Source organism: Dermochelys coriacea, chromosome 10 (genome assembly GCF_009764565.3).
Source record: "Dermochelys coriacea isolate rDerCor1 chromosome 10, rDerCor1.pri.v4, whole genome shotgun sequence".
NCBI lineage: Eukaryota > Metazoa > Chordata > Testudines > Dermochelyidae > Dermochelys > Dermochelys coriacea.
Genome location: NC_050077.1, coordinates 15,652,849 through 15,673,639, shown reverse-complemented (window position 1 = coordinate 15,673,639; position 20,791 = coordinate 15,652,849). Strand labels below are relative to the sequence as shown.

General features: G+C 36.1%; 1 protein-coding gene across 2 annotated transcripts in view; it reads left to right on the top strand.

Annotated features, from left to right (window-relative positions):
• Nucleotides 1–20,791, top strand: part of LMTK2 (lemur tyrosine kinase 2) — an 81,878-nt gene that overhangs the window by 60,205 nt on the left and 882 nt on the right. Inside the window, exons 8-14 of one of the 2 annotated variants that reach the window (XR_006274925.1) lie at nt 1,882–1,966; nt 6,573–6,694; nt 8,401–8,550; nt 8,894–11,909; nt 13,517–13,652; nt 14,847–15,095; nt 16,470–16,605. Coding sequence is in view for 1 of the 2 variants with exons in the window: in XM_038419400.2 (XP_038275328.1) it covers nt 1,882–1,966; nt 6,573–6,694; nt 8,401–8,550; nt 8,894–11,909; nt 13,517–13,652; nt 14,847–15,095; nt 16,470–16,498 (3,787 nt within the window). In the remaining variant the exon portion in view is untranslated. Of the gene's footprint in view, nt 1–1,881; nt 1,967–6,572; nt 6,695–8,400; nt 8,551–8,893; nt 11,910–13,516; nt 13,653–14,846; nt 15,096–16,469; nt 20,787–20,791 lie in introns of those variants that run through there. The other variant, XM_038419400.2, reaches the window with a different exon arrangement.

Genomic DNA, 20,791 nt, shown 5'->3' with positions numbered 1-20,791 from the left:
TAGCTCCTTAACCCTTTACAGGTGAAAGGGTTCTGCCTCTGGCCAGGAGGGATTTTATAGCACTGTATACAGAAAGGTGATTACCCTTCCCTTTATTTTTATGTCAAGTTCTTTATCAAGCCATTTCTCCAGTCACTGTACACCTTCCCTATGGAGTTCCTGCACTGAACATCCGTCCCACTTATATAATGAGTTGTGACATATCGTCTAACTCCTTTCATGCCACATGTCAACAAAGCCCTTCCCAAACCTGCTGTGGGGAAGGTGAAAAAACCCCAAATCCACCTAGGCCAGTCTAGGGGTAAGGGGAAAATTCCTTCCCAGCCCCTCTAAAAAGGGGCAGCTACTGCAATGCCCACAGCCGCTCTAGACCAAACCTGGTACTTCAGCATCTAAAGGGGAGGGAGCATGGGTGCTGCCTCAATCTGCTCCATGTAAAAGGGGGCTTCACTACATGGGCTGCCCCTTTTAAACTCTTCTGCCCATCTGGATTCCAGGGGATGTCAGTGTTGCTCCTTTTGCAGCAGTTTGACTCTCTTCCCCTACCCCAGCCTTAAAGCACTACTCCTTTCATTCCTCCAGCCAAATTCCCTACCCCCTCCCGCCGTCCCCCCCCCGCTTAAAGGTGCAGTGCAGTCATTTTCAGCACAGCATGATAGAAAGTTATCGTACTATTGGATTATGATAGATTATTTAACCACACTGATTATTCATTATTGGAAATCCTGGCATTTATTTTTAGTTTGGCACAGTGTGCTGTCACTTTCTAATATTCTGAGATTTAAATGGTATTGTGTTTTGTCTCTAGATTTGTCACACTCAAATTGTTCAGATAATTCTGATACCTAAAATATGTTGCGAAGGGCTTTCGTTTAACAGCATGCTCTGAAATGACTAACTTTGTGTGATAATAAACATGACCTACATCTATGATTGAATAGATGGTTTTTTTTTTTCCAACCAGTAGCAGTGGGAACCTTCAAAGTAGCCATGTGGTTGGTAGATTTTACTTTTTTGGGGGGGGGGGGAGGGACGGGTTAAAATAGCTTTAAAATTCCTTATAGGAAAAAACAAACATTGATGGCAAAATATTAATCTTTTTAAATTACAGAAACAAGAAAATTCACCTCAGGATTGCTCAGACTTCTAATACCTTAACTTCATGCACAGGGCATGATGTCAAATTCAGGTTGTGGCAGCACAATTCAACCACAACCTCCCCTTTGTATAAGGTACATAGTGGGCTAGTGCCTGGTCAGTGACTGATTATAGAATGCGCTGATTGAGAGTATCCCCTCTGCAGCCTCCTCCATTGGGAGCAGTCCTTAGCAGGCACTAGCATTACTTTCACTGCAGGAGATCACCATCTGCCTTTCCTTTGGTGAATGCTCTGGGAGATATAGTGAGGTGGGCTGGCATAAGGACGGGTCATTTGTAGCTCCTTGTACCATAGAAGTATATCTAGTCCAATAAATTTATTAATACTTACTCTTTATATAGAGCGATGGATAGCTTCTTAGTACATCAGTTGTTAAACTTGCACCTCTAGAAAAATGATTGACAGAAGCATAAATGATCTCCACTGTTCCAGTGCAACATAATGTAATCTTTTGTTGGCTTGTATGGCTTCTGAAATGCATTGAAAATGTAAACTACAGTTCTGAAAAAGAGCATATAAATATATTTAATTACTTTTTGTGATTACATTTTCTATAGATTTTTGTGCATTTAACATCATAATTGGTCTTTAAGCTCTGGTGTAGTCTGATGTTAAATTTAATTCCATTACATTCGCCAAGTTATTGATTTTTCTCTCAAACGTGTATTGAATATCCTTTTGTCTTGTTTTTTTTTATCATTATTGTACTCTTTGTTTTCCAGTGATTTAGCCTTAAGGAATTGCTTTCTTACATCTGATTTAAATGTAAAAGTAGGAGATTATGGAATAGGATTCAGTAGATACAAGGTAAGTCAATCTATCTGTTTTCTTTGTCTAAATCAATTTTAAAGAGATTCAGAGCAGTTTAAAATTAAAATGTATCATATATATATATATATATATATATATATATATATATATATTTGGACGAAACACATTAAGATTACAAACCAGTATTTTATGGGATGACTGCTTTTATGGGGTTATGATTTTGATCAGTTACTTTACAAATTAGATAATTGGTTTTCATATAAGTACAGGATGTATAAAACTTAACTGAATGTTAACGCAATGACATCGTTTATTAGAGAACTGATGAGTGGATCAAGAGTTCTTAACATGACTAAACTGTGATTGTGAAATGCACAGGGAGATGAGGCTACAAAACCAAAAAACCCAGTAACAATGGGGGATTTCAGCTAACCCCATATTGACTGGGTACGTATCACCACAGGATAGGATGCAGAGATAAAATTTCTAGACACCTTTAATGACTGCTTCTTAGAGCAGTTAGTCTTGGAACCCACAAGGGGAGAGACAATTCTTAATTTAGTCCTAAGTGGAGCACAGGATCTGGTACAAAGGTAAATAAAGCTGAACCACTTGGTGGTAATGACCATAACGTAATCAAATGTAACATTGTAGAAGGGGGGGGGGGAAAGACCAAAGAAACATTTAACTTCAAGGGGAACTACGCACAAATGAGAACGCTAGTTTAAATATAACTAAAAGGAGCAATCATGAGTGAAATGCCAGCAAACTGCATGAAAACTATTTAAAACACCATAATAGAGACTCAGACTAAATGTATATCCCAATTAAAAAGAAAAAAAAACCCAGTAAGAGGACCAAAAAAATGCCACCATGGCTAAAACGCAGCGTAAAACAGGTGGTTAGAGGCAAAAACACATCTTTTAAAAACTGGAGGTCTGGCAAGTCTCTGGCAAGTCAAGTGTAAATGTGTAGATAGGCAGTCCAAAAAAGAATGTGAAAAGCAACCAGCAAAAGACACATGAACTAACAGTAAAAAAAAAATGTAAGTACATAAATAGCAGGAAGACTGCCAAACAATCAGTGGGGGTTGCTTGGTGACTTAGGTACTAAGGAGCACTCAGGAAAGACATGGCCATTGCAGAAAAGCTAAATGAATTCTTTGCATTGGTCTTCACTGCAGAGGATGTGAGGAAGATTCCTATCCCTAAACCATTCTTTTTAGGTGAGAAATCTGAGGAACTGTTCCAGATTGAGGTGTCAGTAGAGGAGGCCTTGGAACAAATTGATAATTTTAAACAACAATAAGTCACCAGGGCCAAATCCTTCAGAACTCTGATATGAAATTGCAGAACTAACAACTGTGGTATGTAACCTATCGCTTAAATCAGCCTCTGTACCAGATGACTGGAGGAAAGCCAATGTAGCACTAATTTTTAAATAAGGCTCCTGAGGTGATCTTTGCAATTACAAGCTTGACTTCAGTACCAGGCAAATTTATAATTTAATTTGAAATTATAGTAAAGAACAGAATTATCAGACACACAGATGAACATGATATATTGGGGAAGAGTCAACATGGCTTTTGTATATAGGGAAATCATGCCTCACCAATCTATTAGAATTCTTTGAGTGGGTCAAGGGTGATCCAGTGGATATAGTTTACTTGGACTTTCAGAAAACTTTTGACTAGGTCCAACACAAAAGGCTCTTAAGCAAAGTAAGCAGTCATGGGATAAGAGGGAAGGTCCTCTCATGGATCAGTAACTGGTTAAATGATAGGAAACAAAGGGTAGGAATAAATGGTCAATTGTCACACTGGAAAGTGGTAAATAGCGGGGTCCATTGGTCCCTGTACAGATCCATGGCTGTTCAACATATTCAAATGATCTGGACAAAGGGGGAAAGAATGAGGTGGCAAAGTTTGCAGGTGATATTAAATTACTCAAGGTAGTTAAGGCCTACCTGCCAGTGAAGAGTTACAAAGGGATCTCACAAAACTGGCTGACTCAGCAACAAAATGACAGATGAAATTCAGTGTTGATAAATGGAAAGTAATGCACATTGGAAAAAAATAATTCCAATGATACATATAAAATGGTGTGTTTATAACTTGAGTGGTACCACTCAAGAAAGAGATCTTCGAGTCATCATCGATAGTTCTCTGAAAACATCTGCTTAATGTGAACTGCTAGTCAAATAAGCTGTAAAATAAACAATGTTAGGAACCATTAGAAAAGGAATAGATAGTAAGACAGAAAATGTCATAACACCCCTATATAAAACTGTGGTACACTCACACTTTGAATACTACATGTAGTTCTGATCACCCGATCTCAAAAAAAAAAAAAAAAAAAAAGACTTATTAAAATGAGAAGATGCAGAGACTAGCAACAACGATGGTTAGAGATATGGAATAGCTTCCATATGAGGAGAGATTAAAAACCTGGGATTGTTCAGCATGGAAAAGAGCTGATTGAGGGGGTGAGATGATAGAGGTCTATAAATCATGAGTAAGGCTATGATTTAGTCACGGAGGTCGCGGAAGTCACAGAATCCATGACTTAAGTGGTGGGGAGCTGCAGGGTTGCCTGCCGGGGCCAGGAGCAGCGGGGTACCCCACCGCCTCTGGAGACCCCCAGAGCTCCCAGCCACCACTTGCAATGGGGTTCTCTGCAGCTTGCGGGTGGCGGGGGAAAACCCCTGGGCAGCCAGGTGGCAGGTCCCCAATCTCAGAGTGGTGGGGGTACCCCATAGCTCCCAGCTGACACGGGAGCCCGGGGCACCCCACAGCCCCCTGCCCCCATGGGCAGCGGGGAATCCATGGAGCTGCAGGTGGCAGGGGTACCCCACAGCCCCCAGATGCTGTGCAGGTAGCTTCTAGCCCCTGCACAGCTGCCCCACTTCAGGTGGTGTGGGGATCTGTAGATACCCATTTTGTCCTGGATATTTTTAGTAAAAGTCACGGACAGGTCACAGCTTCCGTGAATTTTTCTGGTTTTGCTAGTCACCTGTCCCTGACTTTTTACTAAAAATATCTGTGACAAAATCTTAGCCTTAATCATGAGTGCTGTGGAGAAAGTGAACAGGGAGGTGTTATCTGCCTTTCTAATTCACAAACCAGGGGTCACCCAATAAAACTAGTAGGCAGCTGGTTTAAAACAAATATAAGGAAGTACTACTTCACACAATGTGCAATCAACCTGTGGAACTCGTTGCCAAGGGATGTCGTGAAGGCCAAAAGTATAACTGGTTTCTAAAAACAATTAGATAAATTTCATTCAGGATAAGTCCATCCATGGCTATTAGCCAAGATAGTGAGGGATACAACCCCATGCTGTGGGTATCTGTCTCTAAACCTCTGACTGGCAGAAGCTGGGACTGGACGACGGGATGGATCTTTTGATAAATTGTTCAGTTCTGTTCACTTCTCCTGAAGCCTCTGGCATCGTCCACTGTTGGAAGACGATACTGGGCTAGATGGACCATATGTCTTACCCAGCATGGCCATTCTTGTGTTCTTAAACTTCAACTTACCATTTAGGCTTGTATGCCCCGTCCTACAAGAATCCTAAAATAAAAGGAATGCAGGGGATGATGTAGAAGTTAAAATTTTATTAAACAAGATCAGGAAAAACACATTGTTGATCAATTTTGTAAAATATTGTTTGAAATGTAAGTGTTCATAATATTTCATAAAAAGAAAAGGAGTACTTGTGGCACCTTAGAGACTAACAAATTTATTTATTTATTAGAGCATAAGCTTTCGTGAGCTACAGCTCACTTCAGTGAGTGAGCTGTAGCTCATGTAGCTCACGAAAGCTTATGCTCTAATAAATTTGTTAGTCTCTAAGGTGCCACAAGTACTCCTTTTCTTTTTGCGAATACAGACTAACACGGCTGCTACTCTGAAACCTGTGATAATATTTCATATTAATTCAAACTATTATACTCAACAAATTGGATAGCGGAGGGAGAAGGGAATGTCAATTGAAATCCATTTTCTTACTTAACTGATTTTCCAAGTATTTTAGCTACTAAACCATTTCTAAATGTTTTTAATATGTTGGGTTTCAGAGTAGAAGCCGTGTTAGTCTGTATTCGCAAAAAGAAAAGGAGTACTTGTGGCACCTTAGAAACTAACAAATTTATTTGAGCATAAGCTTTCGTGAGCTACAGCTCACGGAATGCAGCCGATGAAGTGAGCTGTAGCTCACGAAAGCTTATGCTCAAATAAATTTGTTAGTCTCTAATGTGCCCAAGTACTCCTTTTCTTTTTAATATGTTGAGAACTGTTCTCTTAATACAAACTGATTTGAACTTTGATATACACTTGTGGAAGATATTCTTTTTCAATAGGGACCTCTTTGCTGCATAGAAAATTACCTTAATTTTTTATGGTGAGAAGGATGCTTAGATCACTTATTCTCTATGTAATCATTTTATAGAAAGATTTAAGGACCTTCAGAGAATATTTACTTGCCATTCTGCTGAAAGAAACTATTGAGAAGAAAGGAAGTGGCTACAAACCTCTTTTAATGCGAGAAATCGGGGAGATAAATTTAAAAAACAAACCTTGAAGCCCCTAGAAAGCATAAACTTGGATTAGCTTTTATTTTGGTTTTCTTTTTGTCATCACTAGGAGGATTATGTTGTGACAGATGAGAAGAAATGTATTCCTCTTCGATGGATTGCACCTGAGCTAGTAACAAGCTTTCAAGATAGATTGTTAGCAGCAGAGCAAACCAAGTATAGTAACATATGGTATGTAGCAGACTTTTAAATATTTGAAAGAATTGGAGTTCATACATTTTTCAGTATAAAATACACAATTATTAATCAATGTATTTTCATTGTAAGGAGTGGACTGAATTGACTGACTGTTGGCTTGATGTACTTTGATTTAATATTCTGCTATCATTCATTTTGTAGGAATTTTTCAAATTAATCTCGGTTGGCTTGAAATTGTACTTAACGCTCTAAATTTGCTGTTAATTTTATTTTGATGTTATAATCACTTATGGGAATATGTTTAGCAGAATAGGTTTTTACATTTCAGTTGTAAAAGAAATACTTCCTGTATACAAGGCAAACACTTGCCAGCAGTTAAGAAGTGAAACAGCAAATTATTTGGCCATTAAGGTAACTGTCGTGGATAATGTAGACCGTTTTGATAGTGGAGGCCAAAATATTATTCCTGGGTCAGATGTGGCCTTGGCACAATTCACTACAGCAGAGCTTTAACATTTGTGTCCCACAATATACCATTCATTTCAGAGAAGTAAAGTTAAATACATTCATTTGCTCTCATTTGCATTGGTTGTTGCCATCGGTTAATAAGCATGGTCTGCAAAGAATCCAGGCTATGGGTAAAATTTTCAAAATCATCTAAGTTCTATCTTCAAAGTCTCATTTCTTTCAGTGATATTTAGGATTCTAAATTACTTTGAAAAAGGGACTTTGGCTCCTGAGTCACTTAAGTGCTCTTCAAGATTTTACCCAAAATCCTAATTTCCTGTTGTATCTAGACAGTAGAATAAAATGCATTGAATAGTAGAATAAGTTGATTTCCTGTTTATTGCACTAGTGAGAATGCAGGTGGCCTGCGACAGTAGTGGCTCCAAGTCTCAGTTTGTAACATCTGTTCATCTTACATGCCAGATCCACAGATAAGACTGTGCTATTATGAGCTCATGCAGTTTAAACTTTAAGCATTCCAAGTGAAACTCTGGTGGCTATTCTGTGTATCATACACGGTAGATACTCCAGGGTTGGTTTTTTTAATAGATAAGTATCAGATCTTAATATTACTGATATTTTAATGTTTCGGGGGGGTGTGTGGTGTGGTGGTTTTTTTTTTTGTTTTTTGCAGAGATTGGGATAGGAGGGCAGGTTGGCCAGGGTGATAGTTCCTTATATTTTAAGGGATAAATGGATCTGAATAGACATTTTAGATAGGATGAGGGTTAAGGTGTTGCTGTATGTGTTCCTGCCATAACTCATTGTGTCTTTTGTTTATAACATTTATTTTACATAGCTGAGCAAGAAATGCTACACTTTGCACTTAAAAACAAATTTGTTCAATGCAGCGCAGTGGGATAGGCTGACCCTTACCAGGACAGAAATTAAATAAAAAATAATTCTTATAGTAGAATCCCTTAAGGCTCTTATGTTCCATAGGCTAAGGATTTTGATTTTTGTTGAGTTAGCAAAAGGCTGAATTGGAGCTGTCATATATATATACACACTTGTTTTATGCTGCTTGAGTAGAGGAGGGTTTGCCAAAAGCTGGCATCTGTAGCATTGTCTTGATGCTCTGATGTGCATCATTTAAAACAAAACAAAACCTGCTTTGATTTTAATCTTTTATTGGCATGTGTGTATCGCATCTAGCACAAGAAGGCCACTATATAATACGTCAGTACAAATAATGAATTGTTTAATAGAAAACTGTCACTTCTCTTTTTCAGGTCACTGGGTATAACATTATGGGAACTCTTTGACAATGCTGCTCAGCCTTATTCACACTTTTCTGACAGAGAAGTTCTAATCCAGGTCATAAAAGAGAAACTCGTTAAACTCTCTAAGCCACATCTGGAACAACCATATTCTGATAGATGGTAATTTTCTTTTTAGACTCTTTCTATTTTCAAAAAAACCTCTGAACTGTTAGAGGTTTCTCAAACGTTGTAATTTTTATACTATCAAAAATAAGTCAGAAGAGCTGCATATTCATATATTTCTGGAAAAGTGATTCTAGCTAACAAGCAAAAGGAATTGCAACAGATAAGGAAAGCATTTTAGCAAAGTATACTAATACAAAAGGAAACATCTTGAGTTTAATTGCTTGACGTAAAGTAATGAACTGAAAAGTGTAGTGTAGTGTCCATGCAGTGAACAAAAAGGGAATGCAGTTATTTTTGTATATCGTAACTGTTGAAAATATCCTTTTCTTCTTCACAGGTTTGAAGTTCTACAGTTCTGCTGGCTACCTCCAGATAAGAGACCAACAGCAGAGGAAGTACACAGACTTTTAACATATCTTCGCATGCAAAGCCAAAGGGACTCTGAGATAGATTTTGAACAGCAGTGGAATGCTCTTAAGCCAAACACTACCAATAGAGAATCAAATAACTCTGCATTTCCAATCCTAGATCATTTCACAGGAGATGGACTTGGCCAGGAGATGGAAGAAGTCCTCACTGTAACTGAAACAAGTCATGGACTCAGCTTTGAATATATCTGGGAGGCAGCTAAACATGATCATTTTGATGAATGCAGTCAAGTGAATCCTGATGAAGCAATGGCATATACAAACATTTTCTTTCCAGTTGAGGTTTTTGAAAGGTCACTTTCAGAGCAACGGTCTGGAGCACAGGATGAAAGTGGTCAGGAAGCTTCACTTACTGTACCTGGGGTGCTTCCTGTTTTTGATGCTCACAAACTTTCTCTTGGAAGTGATTACTATATCCAGTTAGAAGAAAAGGACAGGGGCAGTAGCATGAATTTTGATAATCAGTCAGCTGTACTAACAGAAGTTGATTATCAAGAAGTTGTACAAGACAAAAATTCTCTCTTCATGGTTCCCAGGGATGTTGATGCTGAAGAATCCAGCACAGATGGGGAGTTTTTCTACTATAACAGAGATCCTAAAGATGAGGCTTTGCATGTTACTAATGGTCCTGAAAGCCCTTTCCAGAATATATTTAGTGATATTGACAGAGCAGAGGAATTGACAAATAACAGAAATATATTTGACTTAACTGAACTAAATGATATTCATGTAGAATTTAAGCCAACAGTTTTAAGTTCAAGTGTAGAGGTATCAAAAGCAGTCAGTTATCCTTATAAGGAGAGTTCTAGTCCTGTTTCTGCAAATGAGGCTGTTTCCTTGTATGAAAATATGAGAGAGTCTGATTTTAGCGTGCTATCTGTAGACGAACTCTCTGATAACTTTCTGTTTCTTCAAGAGAAGAATTTATTAAAGGGGATATTGACTAACAAAGATAGCAGTGATGATATCAAGCCAAAATCAGAAAAAACAGATTTTAAAAATATATCAGAAACATCAACTAGGAACTCTCTGGACATTGAGGTAAAACTGGCTAAAAGTACACCAGACTTTTCTTTATTGCATGATGATTTAAAAACTGGGAACAAAGATGATCATGTCCATGTGCCTGCAGATGAAGATGTGAGTGTTCTGCTTCAGTCTCTTGCAGAAATACAGGTGCCTTCTGCTTCTTCACTTGTAACAGATGAGAAGTCACAAGATAAATATCAGAACCTCCCCATACTGAAAGGTGGTGATAAGTTTTCATATGTAGGAGTGGATAAAAACTCATCTCACAGTATTAATGATAGTCTATGTCAAGGAAAGAAACAAGGCATTGAAGATGCCGCCATTGAAATGGTATCCAGTAATGCCAAAAATCAAAGTTTTGGAAATGATTCATGTTATGGTGTCACACTTGAAATTGAAGAGTCTGAGGGACAAATAAAAAAACAAACACTTGTTAATTATGACGAAATTACTTTTGGGAGAAACCTTGGTGTAGAGAAAGGAAATACTAATAAGGAATCTATGAACTATGATTTGCAGAACAAGTCTTCTGTATTAGAACAGGATGATGGGGGTTTACTGGAGAACAACAATGAAACTTTCAATCATCTTCAAAAACATAGTGACGCTCCTAAAGAAGTGACTTTAATATCTGGCATTTCATCAGACTGTGTAAGTCAAGATAATCTGTTGGAAGACAGCTCATCATCTCCCTCACAGACTACAGAACAATCCATAAAAACACCAGACTCCATGGATTCATTAGATGTGAATGAGGTATTAGAGTCTTTAGGGGCCCAAAGTCCGCAGAAACTTTTGCCACCTGATAAACCTGCTGATAGTGGCTATGAAACTGAAAATCTGGAGTCTCCAGAATGGTCTTCACATCTTATTGTTGATGATATGTCTAACACAGACACTGCACTATGTGGTGTTGGTGATAGGAATGCTAGTGATTTGTCAGCCAATCCAGTAATCATTGTTTCTGCAGAAACAGCTTGCTCAGATTCAATAAATAGCAATAGTAACTTTGAAATAACCGCAAAGAATTTTGCTAATGGAAATCAGAACTCTTATAGGGACTCTGCCTATTTTTCTGATAATGATTCTGAGCCAGACAAAAAAACGGAAGAGATTGTAAACAAATCAGCAGAACCAACAGTAGATTCTTGTAGTACCTCTTCCAGCATAGAAGAGAATAAAACTGAAGATTATTATTATTTTGGAGATATACAGTCAAAGCACAGTCAAATAGAGGATTACCAGGACCCCAGTAATTTAGACACGCAGTTAGAATTAAATGACAAGTTGGGGACACAGAAAACTGATGTAATGATGCAGGTGTGTCCTGACAAATGGAATAAAGAAACTCCGATATTTGCAGTGAATTCTGAACAGAACTATAGGGGTGAAATTAAACTATGTGAGGAATCTCACAGAAATGTCTCTTGTGTTGGCACTAATACTTCAGAATTCCTTGCATGCGGAGACTTAAAGTCTATTCATAACATACACAGTCCTTCAGGTTCAAATGACATTGAAAAATCCTTGTGCCACATTGAAGGACCTAAACTGAAAGAGCCAGATATTGAAGGAAAATACCTTGGTAAACTTGATATTTCTGGAAGGCTTGATTCATCAGAGGATGGAGATGATGCAGATGAAGAAGATGAAAACAGTGATGATTCTGAGGAGGATATGAGAACTTTCCATATGCGTAGTCTTAGCTCTGACAGTGAAGATGAAACTGTGCATCAAGTGCCTGTGATACTTTCTGGTAAAGATGATGGAAAACATTTGAGAAGCCTGCTGAAACTTCCAAAATCTCTTAAACATGACATGCCCTCTGAGTATTGGAAAAGTGAGAAAAAGGCAGTAACATTCTTCGATGATGTCACAGTCTATCTGTTTGATCAGGTATCTTGACCTCTTACTAAGCATTGATTCTAGAATTTAGATTTTTTTTATTTTTTTTTTTTTAAAAAAGGACATGATCAAAATTTTAAAGCCCAGATTCAAGATGATATACCAGGAGACTTTGTTATTGTTGTCAAGTCTTTACAAACTTAGCCACTCATCTAATTAAAAACTAATAAACATGTATCCACATTAGGCAAGGACCTTTTGAAATTCCAAGGTTCGGTGCAGTGTATTGGTGCAAGTTAGTATTTATAAAGTGAAATGTAGTTTGCTTTACATGAAGAGTATGAAAGAACTTGAATAATCACATCTGTGCTGGATAGAAGAATATGGTCTTCAAGACTCTCATTTTGACACCTTTTACAAGCACTTCATTTGTCTGGGCTATTTTTTAATATATATCACAAATACTTGTATAGGTCAGGACTGTTCTTGTACTGATGGTAGAAATATTGCCATTTTTATATTTAACTGGTTTAAGGATTTGAATTCTAATATACTTCCAATCCAAGTATCTTCATTTACTATTTCAGACTAACTCTTTCCCTGCATTTCACTTATCCAGGGTGGATATACATGTATCTAATGAGCCTAAACTAAATTATTACATGTGGTCACAGTAGAGTAGTTCAGTATTTGAATTCCAGTACTATTTTCTTCTTTTTCTTCATCTGATACATGTGATTCTTCAAGTTAATCCAGTACAAATAAAATATAAATGCTTGATCTACTTAATAAAATCCAAGGTTACGTTTGTTTCCTTATTCACTTCATACAATAACAAGCTGTGTTTTTTAAAGCTTATAGCAACCCAGACTAGCGTGATAATTTTAAATGGAGACCTAATGTCAAGCCTTGGAAATGATGCTTGTGAAGAAGTGGATAAAAAATATTAAAAGGGCTATTGCATATTGGAGTAAAAAAATAGAGGTGACCCTTTTGCTCTGTGGCCTCTGCCATAAAAAAAATAGCAATCCTGTTGTTAGAGGAAAAACACCTGCTACCTTAGAACTATATCTCTACCAATATTTGGTCTCGTATTTCTTGGTTTCACTAACTGATTACATGTTAGTAGCTTTTTCCATATACCATGCCTACTAAACTTCTAATTTACTTCCCTCACTCTGAAGTATTATTAAAAGATAGAACTGGAATGGTGGTGGGTGGAACTGAAAGATGGATTTTGAAAATGAAAAATAGTTAACTAAATGGTTTCATGCAAAGACGACGACAATGGTCAGTCTAAAATCTTACACTTCATTGCTATATGCTTTTTTTTTTTTTAGGACCCTCTCTAAGTAGAGGACAGTAGGGGGGAGTTTAAAAGTTCACACTTCCTGCACTCATTGTAGTGTTCACCCGTGCAACTTTACTATGGATTACAATGTATAATATTTCAATTCAAATACATATATAAAATATAAATGGAATTTTGGCTGTGATCTTGGTTGAAGAGTGACTGTACAGTCTAAGTGGGTTTGGAAAATAACATGATTTTGGAACTGCTGGCATCTGAGTATATATTTGTGTGTGTGTGTGTGTGTGTGTGTGTGTATCACGTGTACAGTAATGGAATTGAACTAAATATTTTTGGGTTCTCTTAGGAAACACCAACCAAAGAGCTGGGAAACCGTGCAACAGAATCAAATAACCAAGGCTCTGCTAGCACTCCTGTCCTCTCTTCAGGTCTCAGTTACTTGAACAGATTTACAAATTCAGAAAGCTCTACTGATGAAGAAGGTACTTCTTGTTAACAAAACTCTATTTTAAACAAAACCTAGTTCTGGGTTCTTTGGTAGCAATTTAAATGTGTTTTTATGGAATATAATCTTCATAAATACGCTATACAACACTGCCTTCAGTTTCTCAATTTTATAAGATACTCTTTTTAGCAGGGCTCAAACATTTTCCTCTGACACATACTAGGGCCTGGAAGACTTTACTGGCCCTGCAGAGTATTCCTGTTCCTGGTGACCTGTTGTAACTGCTTAATAAACTGGATGACATTTATGGATTTAACTTTCCCACTATTCTTTCCTTGTAAATTTGTAAAACTTCATGCTTCCTTAAAAATTAAAAATTTATCTTCACAGTGGCTCCCTCTCCTGGTGAAGTCAAAGAAGCTGTTTGAAGGAAGTTCCTCCTGTCATATGAGAGGCGCTTCAATGGCCTAATGAAGCAAGAGGAGAAAATAAAACTGTCTTTTTTTTTCTTAAGTAATATTTCCACTGGGCCGTTGTAGCTCCTCTTGACCATGGAAACAAACTTTTCATGATGATAGTATGGGAATCTGTAGCTTCTTAAGCTTCACTAGGATAGAGACCTGGAGATATCAAAAAACGTAATTTTGTAAACTTCTGAATAGGTTCACAAGATTTATTATAGAGAACATAACATAATTAAAGATTTTTAATAAAGAATAATCTTTAAAAGTCAGAATTCCTACCTTGCATCCCCATTCCGTTTAATTTTCCACAATAATATTGGTATATATCTCAAAGCCATTAGTTAGCAATTTATTGCTTTATTTCTTTGAAAACGAGTTCCCCTAGCTTCTCTCAGATAGCAAGCAATATTGTCCTATAGCAATTCTCAGTAACAGCCACTAACATCCGATTGGAACTGAAATGCTAGAAAATGTTGGGATTTTTAAGGCCCCGTATTTTGTGACCTGTACATTCTACACCAGAAAGCTAGTAACGTCAGATTTCCTTCAGCATTCATTTGTAGCCCCAGTGATTCCCTAAGATACAGCAATTTTTTAAATTGAATTGTATTTCTGACAAGCAGTTGTTTTTATGGAGCGGGAGTGTGATATACCAAGTTGTACTCTTCAAATCCAGTACAATTTTTCACTGCTTGTTTTTTAAACTGATTATTTTTACACCACCTTAAATTATGTATATCTTTATCAATTATGATTGTTTATTGTAGGTGGAGGTTTTGAATGGGATGATGATTTCTCTTCTTCAGAACCCTCTTTTATAGCTAAGTCAGCAAATAACCTCATTAGTTCTAAGCCGCCTCTTCAGACTTCAAAGTACTTTTCTCCACCTCCACCTTCCCGGAGTCTTGAACAAAACTGGTCACATTCATCACCTTATTCCAGGTTCTCTATCTCTCCTGCAAACATTGCAAGTTTTTCTCTTACACATGTTACAGATTCAGATATTGAGCAAGGAGGTAAGTAGATTTAGGTTTCTTTCAAGTAAACAGTGTATATTTTGATGACCTCTGTAATATTTTTGGCTTTTAAGTAAGGCCTGTTCTTAATAGCTTGTTGAACAAGTGTTATATTAAAATATAATGCAGAGATGTAAATAATGCAAATACTGTCAGTGAATGGAATATAAATCTTGGTGTTGAGGCCTGTATTTGTGTGTTTACTGTCTTGGTAAATCCAAATAACTTTTTCCGTGCTAGTAAGATCTTAAATGATTTTCCTGATTAAACGAGTCATTTATTAATAGTTCTCATACTGGGCTCAAAACATTTTAGATCAAAATAATTGTGTTTTTGTTGCTAAATGTTCTCCAGAAAAACCTGTGCACATGCACTGCCAAAATTCTGTTTGTTCCTAAAGCAGAGAATTACGTTATCCCTTCTAGGAAAAACAATAGGATTTCTACCTTGGCAGCCACTCTGTGGAGCTTTGGAAGGAACCATGCTCACCCATGAAGAGGAAAAAATTATAGCTTCTAAAGTATTTGAGAATCTTTCTATGATGGCCCCATTACTGGCCATAATTTGATTTTTGTTTTTATTTCACTAGTTCAGGACCTTTAAGAGCAGTATTAGATTATTGTAGTACCTACATTTTGTTTTATAATCTAGTTTTTTGTAGGAAGTATGTCCCTGAGATTCTGCTAGGGATTGCAACGTCTTTTTAGAGCTTGATCTGTTGTGGGTAGGGAATTTCTTAAGGGAGGGTTTAGCAGTAGACCCATATACAGTAATGTTAAGGTACTGATGATATTTCTGTACTGAGCAGTTTCCTTTATATTCCTGGCTCTGCTAAAGTGTTCCTCTGTATATTTTAATACCAAAATGCCTTAGAAAAAACGATAAAATAAGAATAGGGACAAACTCGGAAATAATTTCAAAGTATCATTATAAATACAATATTTTATCAAGAGATTAAAAATAAATATTAGCCACTGAGGTTCCCTGGTTCTCAGTTTTTATAAAAAATGAATCAGTATTAGTTTTATTTGCATTGTATTATATTTGCTGCTTAGTAATCTATTGATAAGAGATGTTTTAGAGATCATACATCACTTTCTCATGTGACCTAAACAGTGACATTGAACTGTGTGATTTAAGCAGATGTCCCTATGTATGCGTGTGCCACATGTTTAATGTTGGAGTAGCTGAAAGTTTAAAAAAAGGAAATTTTAACCAGCACTTTAGAAAGTGAACCAGAATGTCATGTTCTTGGAAAAGTCTAGCAAAGAATTAAGGGAAGACTTGTACAGAAAATCCTTAGTATATTTTTAAATAATAAAGAACACGTGCAAGTATCTTACCTATGTCTTCTGACTTTTCCTCTCCTAATAGGAAGTAGTGAAGATGGAGAAAAAGATTAGATGAGTTAGTTTCCTCACTGGAATTACATGTGGTACATACCCACTCTGGACTAATGTCTGATAGACTCTGTCTAAAACTTAGGTGGATCTGCTGGAGTGAAATACAGGTAATCAAGAAATACTAAGACTTAAAACAAACACTGAAAGCAATGTTAAATCAGGACATTAATTTGAATGTGTATTTAACTTTGTAATGTATTGGTTTTTAAATCAATGCAATTTGCTTTTCATTGAATGATGATTATGCCGCTGTTTTCAAGTACTTGAAGTATTCAGATAATTATTTGTAACAAACATGTAAAGCAGTTACACTACATTCTGGTTTATGTATGGAATTGTATCATATTCTTTTTATATTTTTCCATGTAGTTCGTTATCTATTGAACATACTACCTGTTGTAGAATTGTGTATAATTGTCCTGTGCAACAGGTGCCTGTGTTGTTGAAACTGTATGAATGATAGTTGATCAATAGTGAGCCATATTTATTCTGAAAGATATCACTTGCTACATATTACTTTGCTTACTGCAATTGCACTATAGATTTTTCTTCCCATGTTCCCCAACATTGTATAGAATCAAAATCTTAATTTTTTTTCAAGAAAATTAAGACAAATTGAATTAGCCCAGTTAATCAGTTAATTTTATACTGTTATAGTCTTTGCTATGCACTGCACTTGTAAAACAAACATAATTTCTGAGTGTTATGTTAGAATTGCTGGAATCTTACATGCAGTACCATTTAAAGTGGTAGCTACTACAAATTGTGAGAGTGACTGTATTTCATAGGAAACTTGGGGAGGGATGTCTGAAATATCTTTGGGATCCATTTTGGATTAAGTGAATATCTTATTTTCACTCTTGAAAGTGATCATATAGTAGCACCCTCCTGTCTAGTCATATTTGATGGCCTTTTTGCATTCCATTAAAACTGTCTACTTTTGGTGGGAGGGAGGTATATGTTGGCCCTGAAACCCAGTTTCAATGCAAATTATCTTGTAAAAAGATTAATTTTAATAAAAATTGACCCATCAGGCCTACCTGGCTGCTCACTTGTTCATCCTATGAATTCTGAAGCCCAAATTTATTTTTTTTAACTATGGATTGGGCCTTCCATGTCTCCTTCCAGTTCAGAAACCTGTAGATCCTCCTATCTCAATTACTGCAAAAACTATTGAGTATTAGGATTAACAACTGGGGATTTAAGCATGCGAATAGTCCTGCTTCTAAATCAATAGAAAATTGGCATTCATACTTTGTCACCCACAGAACTGTCCAGGCCTGTATTAAGATATTGGCAGGGCTCCATGGTGCTGCTTGAAATGTGCACTGATCCAAAGATGTAAGATAGTAAAGCTTGCCATTAAGCTGTCCAAGTGAAGTGAACATAGTTTTATCTCTCCATTACAAATCCAGCTGGTTTTAATTAATCCTTTAAATAAGTTGTCTAACAAGTTCCCTCACTGTCTCACTAAATACAGTGGGCAGTAATTCCTTCGCCTGTGAAATGCATTATGCAGCCGCAAATGTGGGGCCAGATTGGAAAAAACTGAAAAATGCTGGCATTTAGAGCTTTGTGGTCAACGCTGCTATCTGGCTGTACAGCATACTGCATCTTAGTAGCATAAATATTTTTACTCTGCTTTAGTATAGGACTAGTCTTTCTGCTGAATAGGTCTAGGTACAGAAAAGCTAAGAATTGTAATCATCTGCAGCATAAAGAACTACATATTTTCAGCTGTTAAGCTCTGTTTGATGTTGCAATTTTATTTTATACACTGTTTGGTTTAAAACTGGGCATTGGTTTTAAGTGACAGGAATACAAAAATGTAGAATGAATATATATATATTTTTTAAAGAGTTATTTGGCCCTTACAGCTAGAATGGCTTTCATACCCCTCAAGGGAAAGAGATTAGTTCTAGAAATAAAATGAATTGCTGAGATACTGAGTTGTCCTACTGAGGAGCTCAGGTCCAGAGGGAACCTGAGAGTCACAGGGAGACTTGTACTTCAGTGTGAGTAACATAATAGAAATTTACTGTTGCACATGCAGAGCAACAACTTTTCATAGAATTTTACAACATATCTTTAAATGCAAAGCCAGTTCTAAATATACACTTACAGTCTATACTGTAATGGGTTTAAAGGAGCTTTTACGTGGTATGCTCTTTATACATATTAAAATATAAATGATAGGCTGTGGCAGAACTAAACATCCTATTAGTTCTGTAATACAGACTTTTAAAAATTCCTTAAACACAACACACCAGATTAAGGTGTCTCATCAGTCTCTGTATTTTTCTGTAACACTTGTATATTACCATAAATAAAAAAAGCAGGGAAATCCAAAATTAAGAATGAAACTCCATATGCTGAGTCTCCAAAGAATGTATGGAATTGTCTACCCCATGTGTGCTGAAACACCTAAAGTATCACAGGGTTAGAGAAGGAGTTTCAGCCTTAATTCTGAATCTCTTGATTTTGAACATTAGTTTCTGAGGTTAAATAAAAGCTAATATAGTTTGACTGGGATATTGAGATGCAGCTTCACTTTTGTTCCTTTTGTAACTTCAGAAATTTAGATTATGGAACAGATCTTGTGCAGCTGAGCAGTATTTAACCTTGCATTCAACACATCAGGATTTTCTCCCATTCTCTTTAGTGAGAGTACCATGTCTTAAAACCTTACATAACAATGAAAGTTTACTCCTGTGTCCAAATGGACTGTTTGCTAATGAATTGCCAAACAGACCTTTTTTTTGTTCAAAATGGGATTTGTGTGTGTGTGGGATGATATACAAAGTGTTTCTTTAGCCATATTACAAAGAAAAATCATTGTTATATCTGTAAATTGCCACACTTCCTTAATCTCAATGGATACTAATTTCATTAATCCAATTCACTAGATTAAAATTGTAATCAGTTTTTTGGAAATGTATATCGTTAAATTTTATTACAAACCACTACCATGTTCAAGTGGTAAACCACGTTCCAACAATGAATTATGCAAGGAAGGCAAATTTGTGGAGTAGCTGAAATGTAATCAAGTTGAGGTGATTTGTCAAATGAGCAATACATTAAATTCTGTAATCTCTTGCACTAGTTACCCAAACGGTTTCAGTTTTAGAAATATTTGTTTTTTTCAATGGTTTATTATGAGGGTTGATTCCATTTTAGTTTCTTCTCTAATAGAAGGTCTTGATTATTTATTTAAATGGTAAAAGGCATTATCTTAATTTGGCTACTTAAATATCTTACAAAAAAAGATCGCATCTACAATCTAAAATGGAAGCTAATGTGATTTTAAAAATTTCTTGGTGAGAAAATGTGACTAGATCACACAGAGATGCCAATGAAATGAGAAGTCAATTTTTTTATTTGAAACACCTGTACCTTCCCAAGTCCCTAACCTTCAGCTGTATGTTGTACATGTAAGCTGCCATTTCCATGGAAACGAACAGATTAAACACTTTTTTCATATCCTTGGTGATGCACTAATGAAAGCCATTCAAGCCTCTTTCTTTTATCAGTATTTTAAGTAATACATTTATATGTAGTATTGAATCTTTTTTCATGAGGGGCTGGTTGGTAGGGAAATACTTGTGTTGTTTTTTTTTGTTTTTTAACTATTAAGCACTATGCTAAAATTTCAGTGATAAGTCAGGTGTTAGTGACATGGCTATTTGTTGGATTTAGTGAAAGGTGGAATCAAAGTATATTAGCCTTATAAGAAATAGCCTTAAAATAAGAATGGAGTGTACAAAATTACTTCAGCTTTAAGTCATACAAAAATATCCTTAAATATTAATAAGTTTTGGATCAAGTCTTTGATATGAAAAAATCTAGAGAGCGTACAAGAGCATATAAATATATTGAAAATAAGTATTTGTGATACCAGCAGCCTGTTTTTCAGATAAACTTGAATATGACTTAAAATGATTAGTTTTATTAAATTGTTTGAACTTGCACAGTCTTGGGTGTAACTTAATGATAAATGGTACTGATGTGTATATATACAATGTTTAATTCAATTTGTAAATGAGAAGCTATATAACAAAATCATAGGTATGAGGTTTTCCTATTGTAATTTAATACAGGTATGAAGTTTTTGGCAATATATCAGAGTTGATGAAATTTCAGGTCAAATTGTCTTGCAATTGTGTACATTTTTAAATTGTAATATTTCTACTGTATATTGATTATCATGCATTGTGTGATTCAATAAATTGCTTGTAATTTAAAAACACTATTTAATATTCAAAAATAAAATACAGTTATATATTTATAACCTTC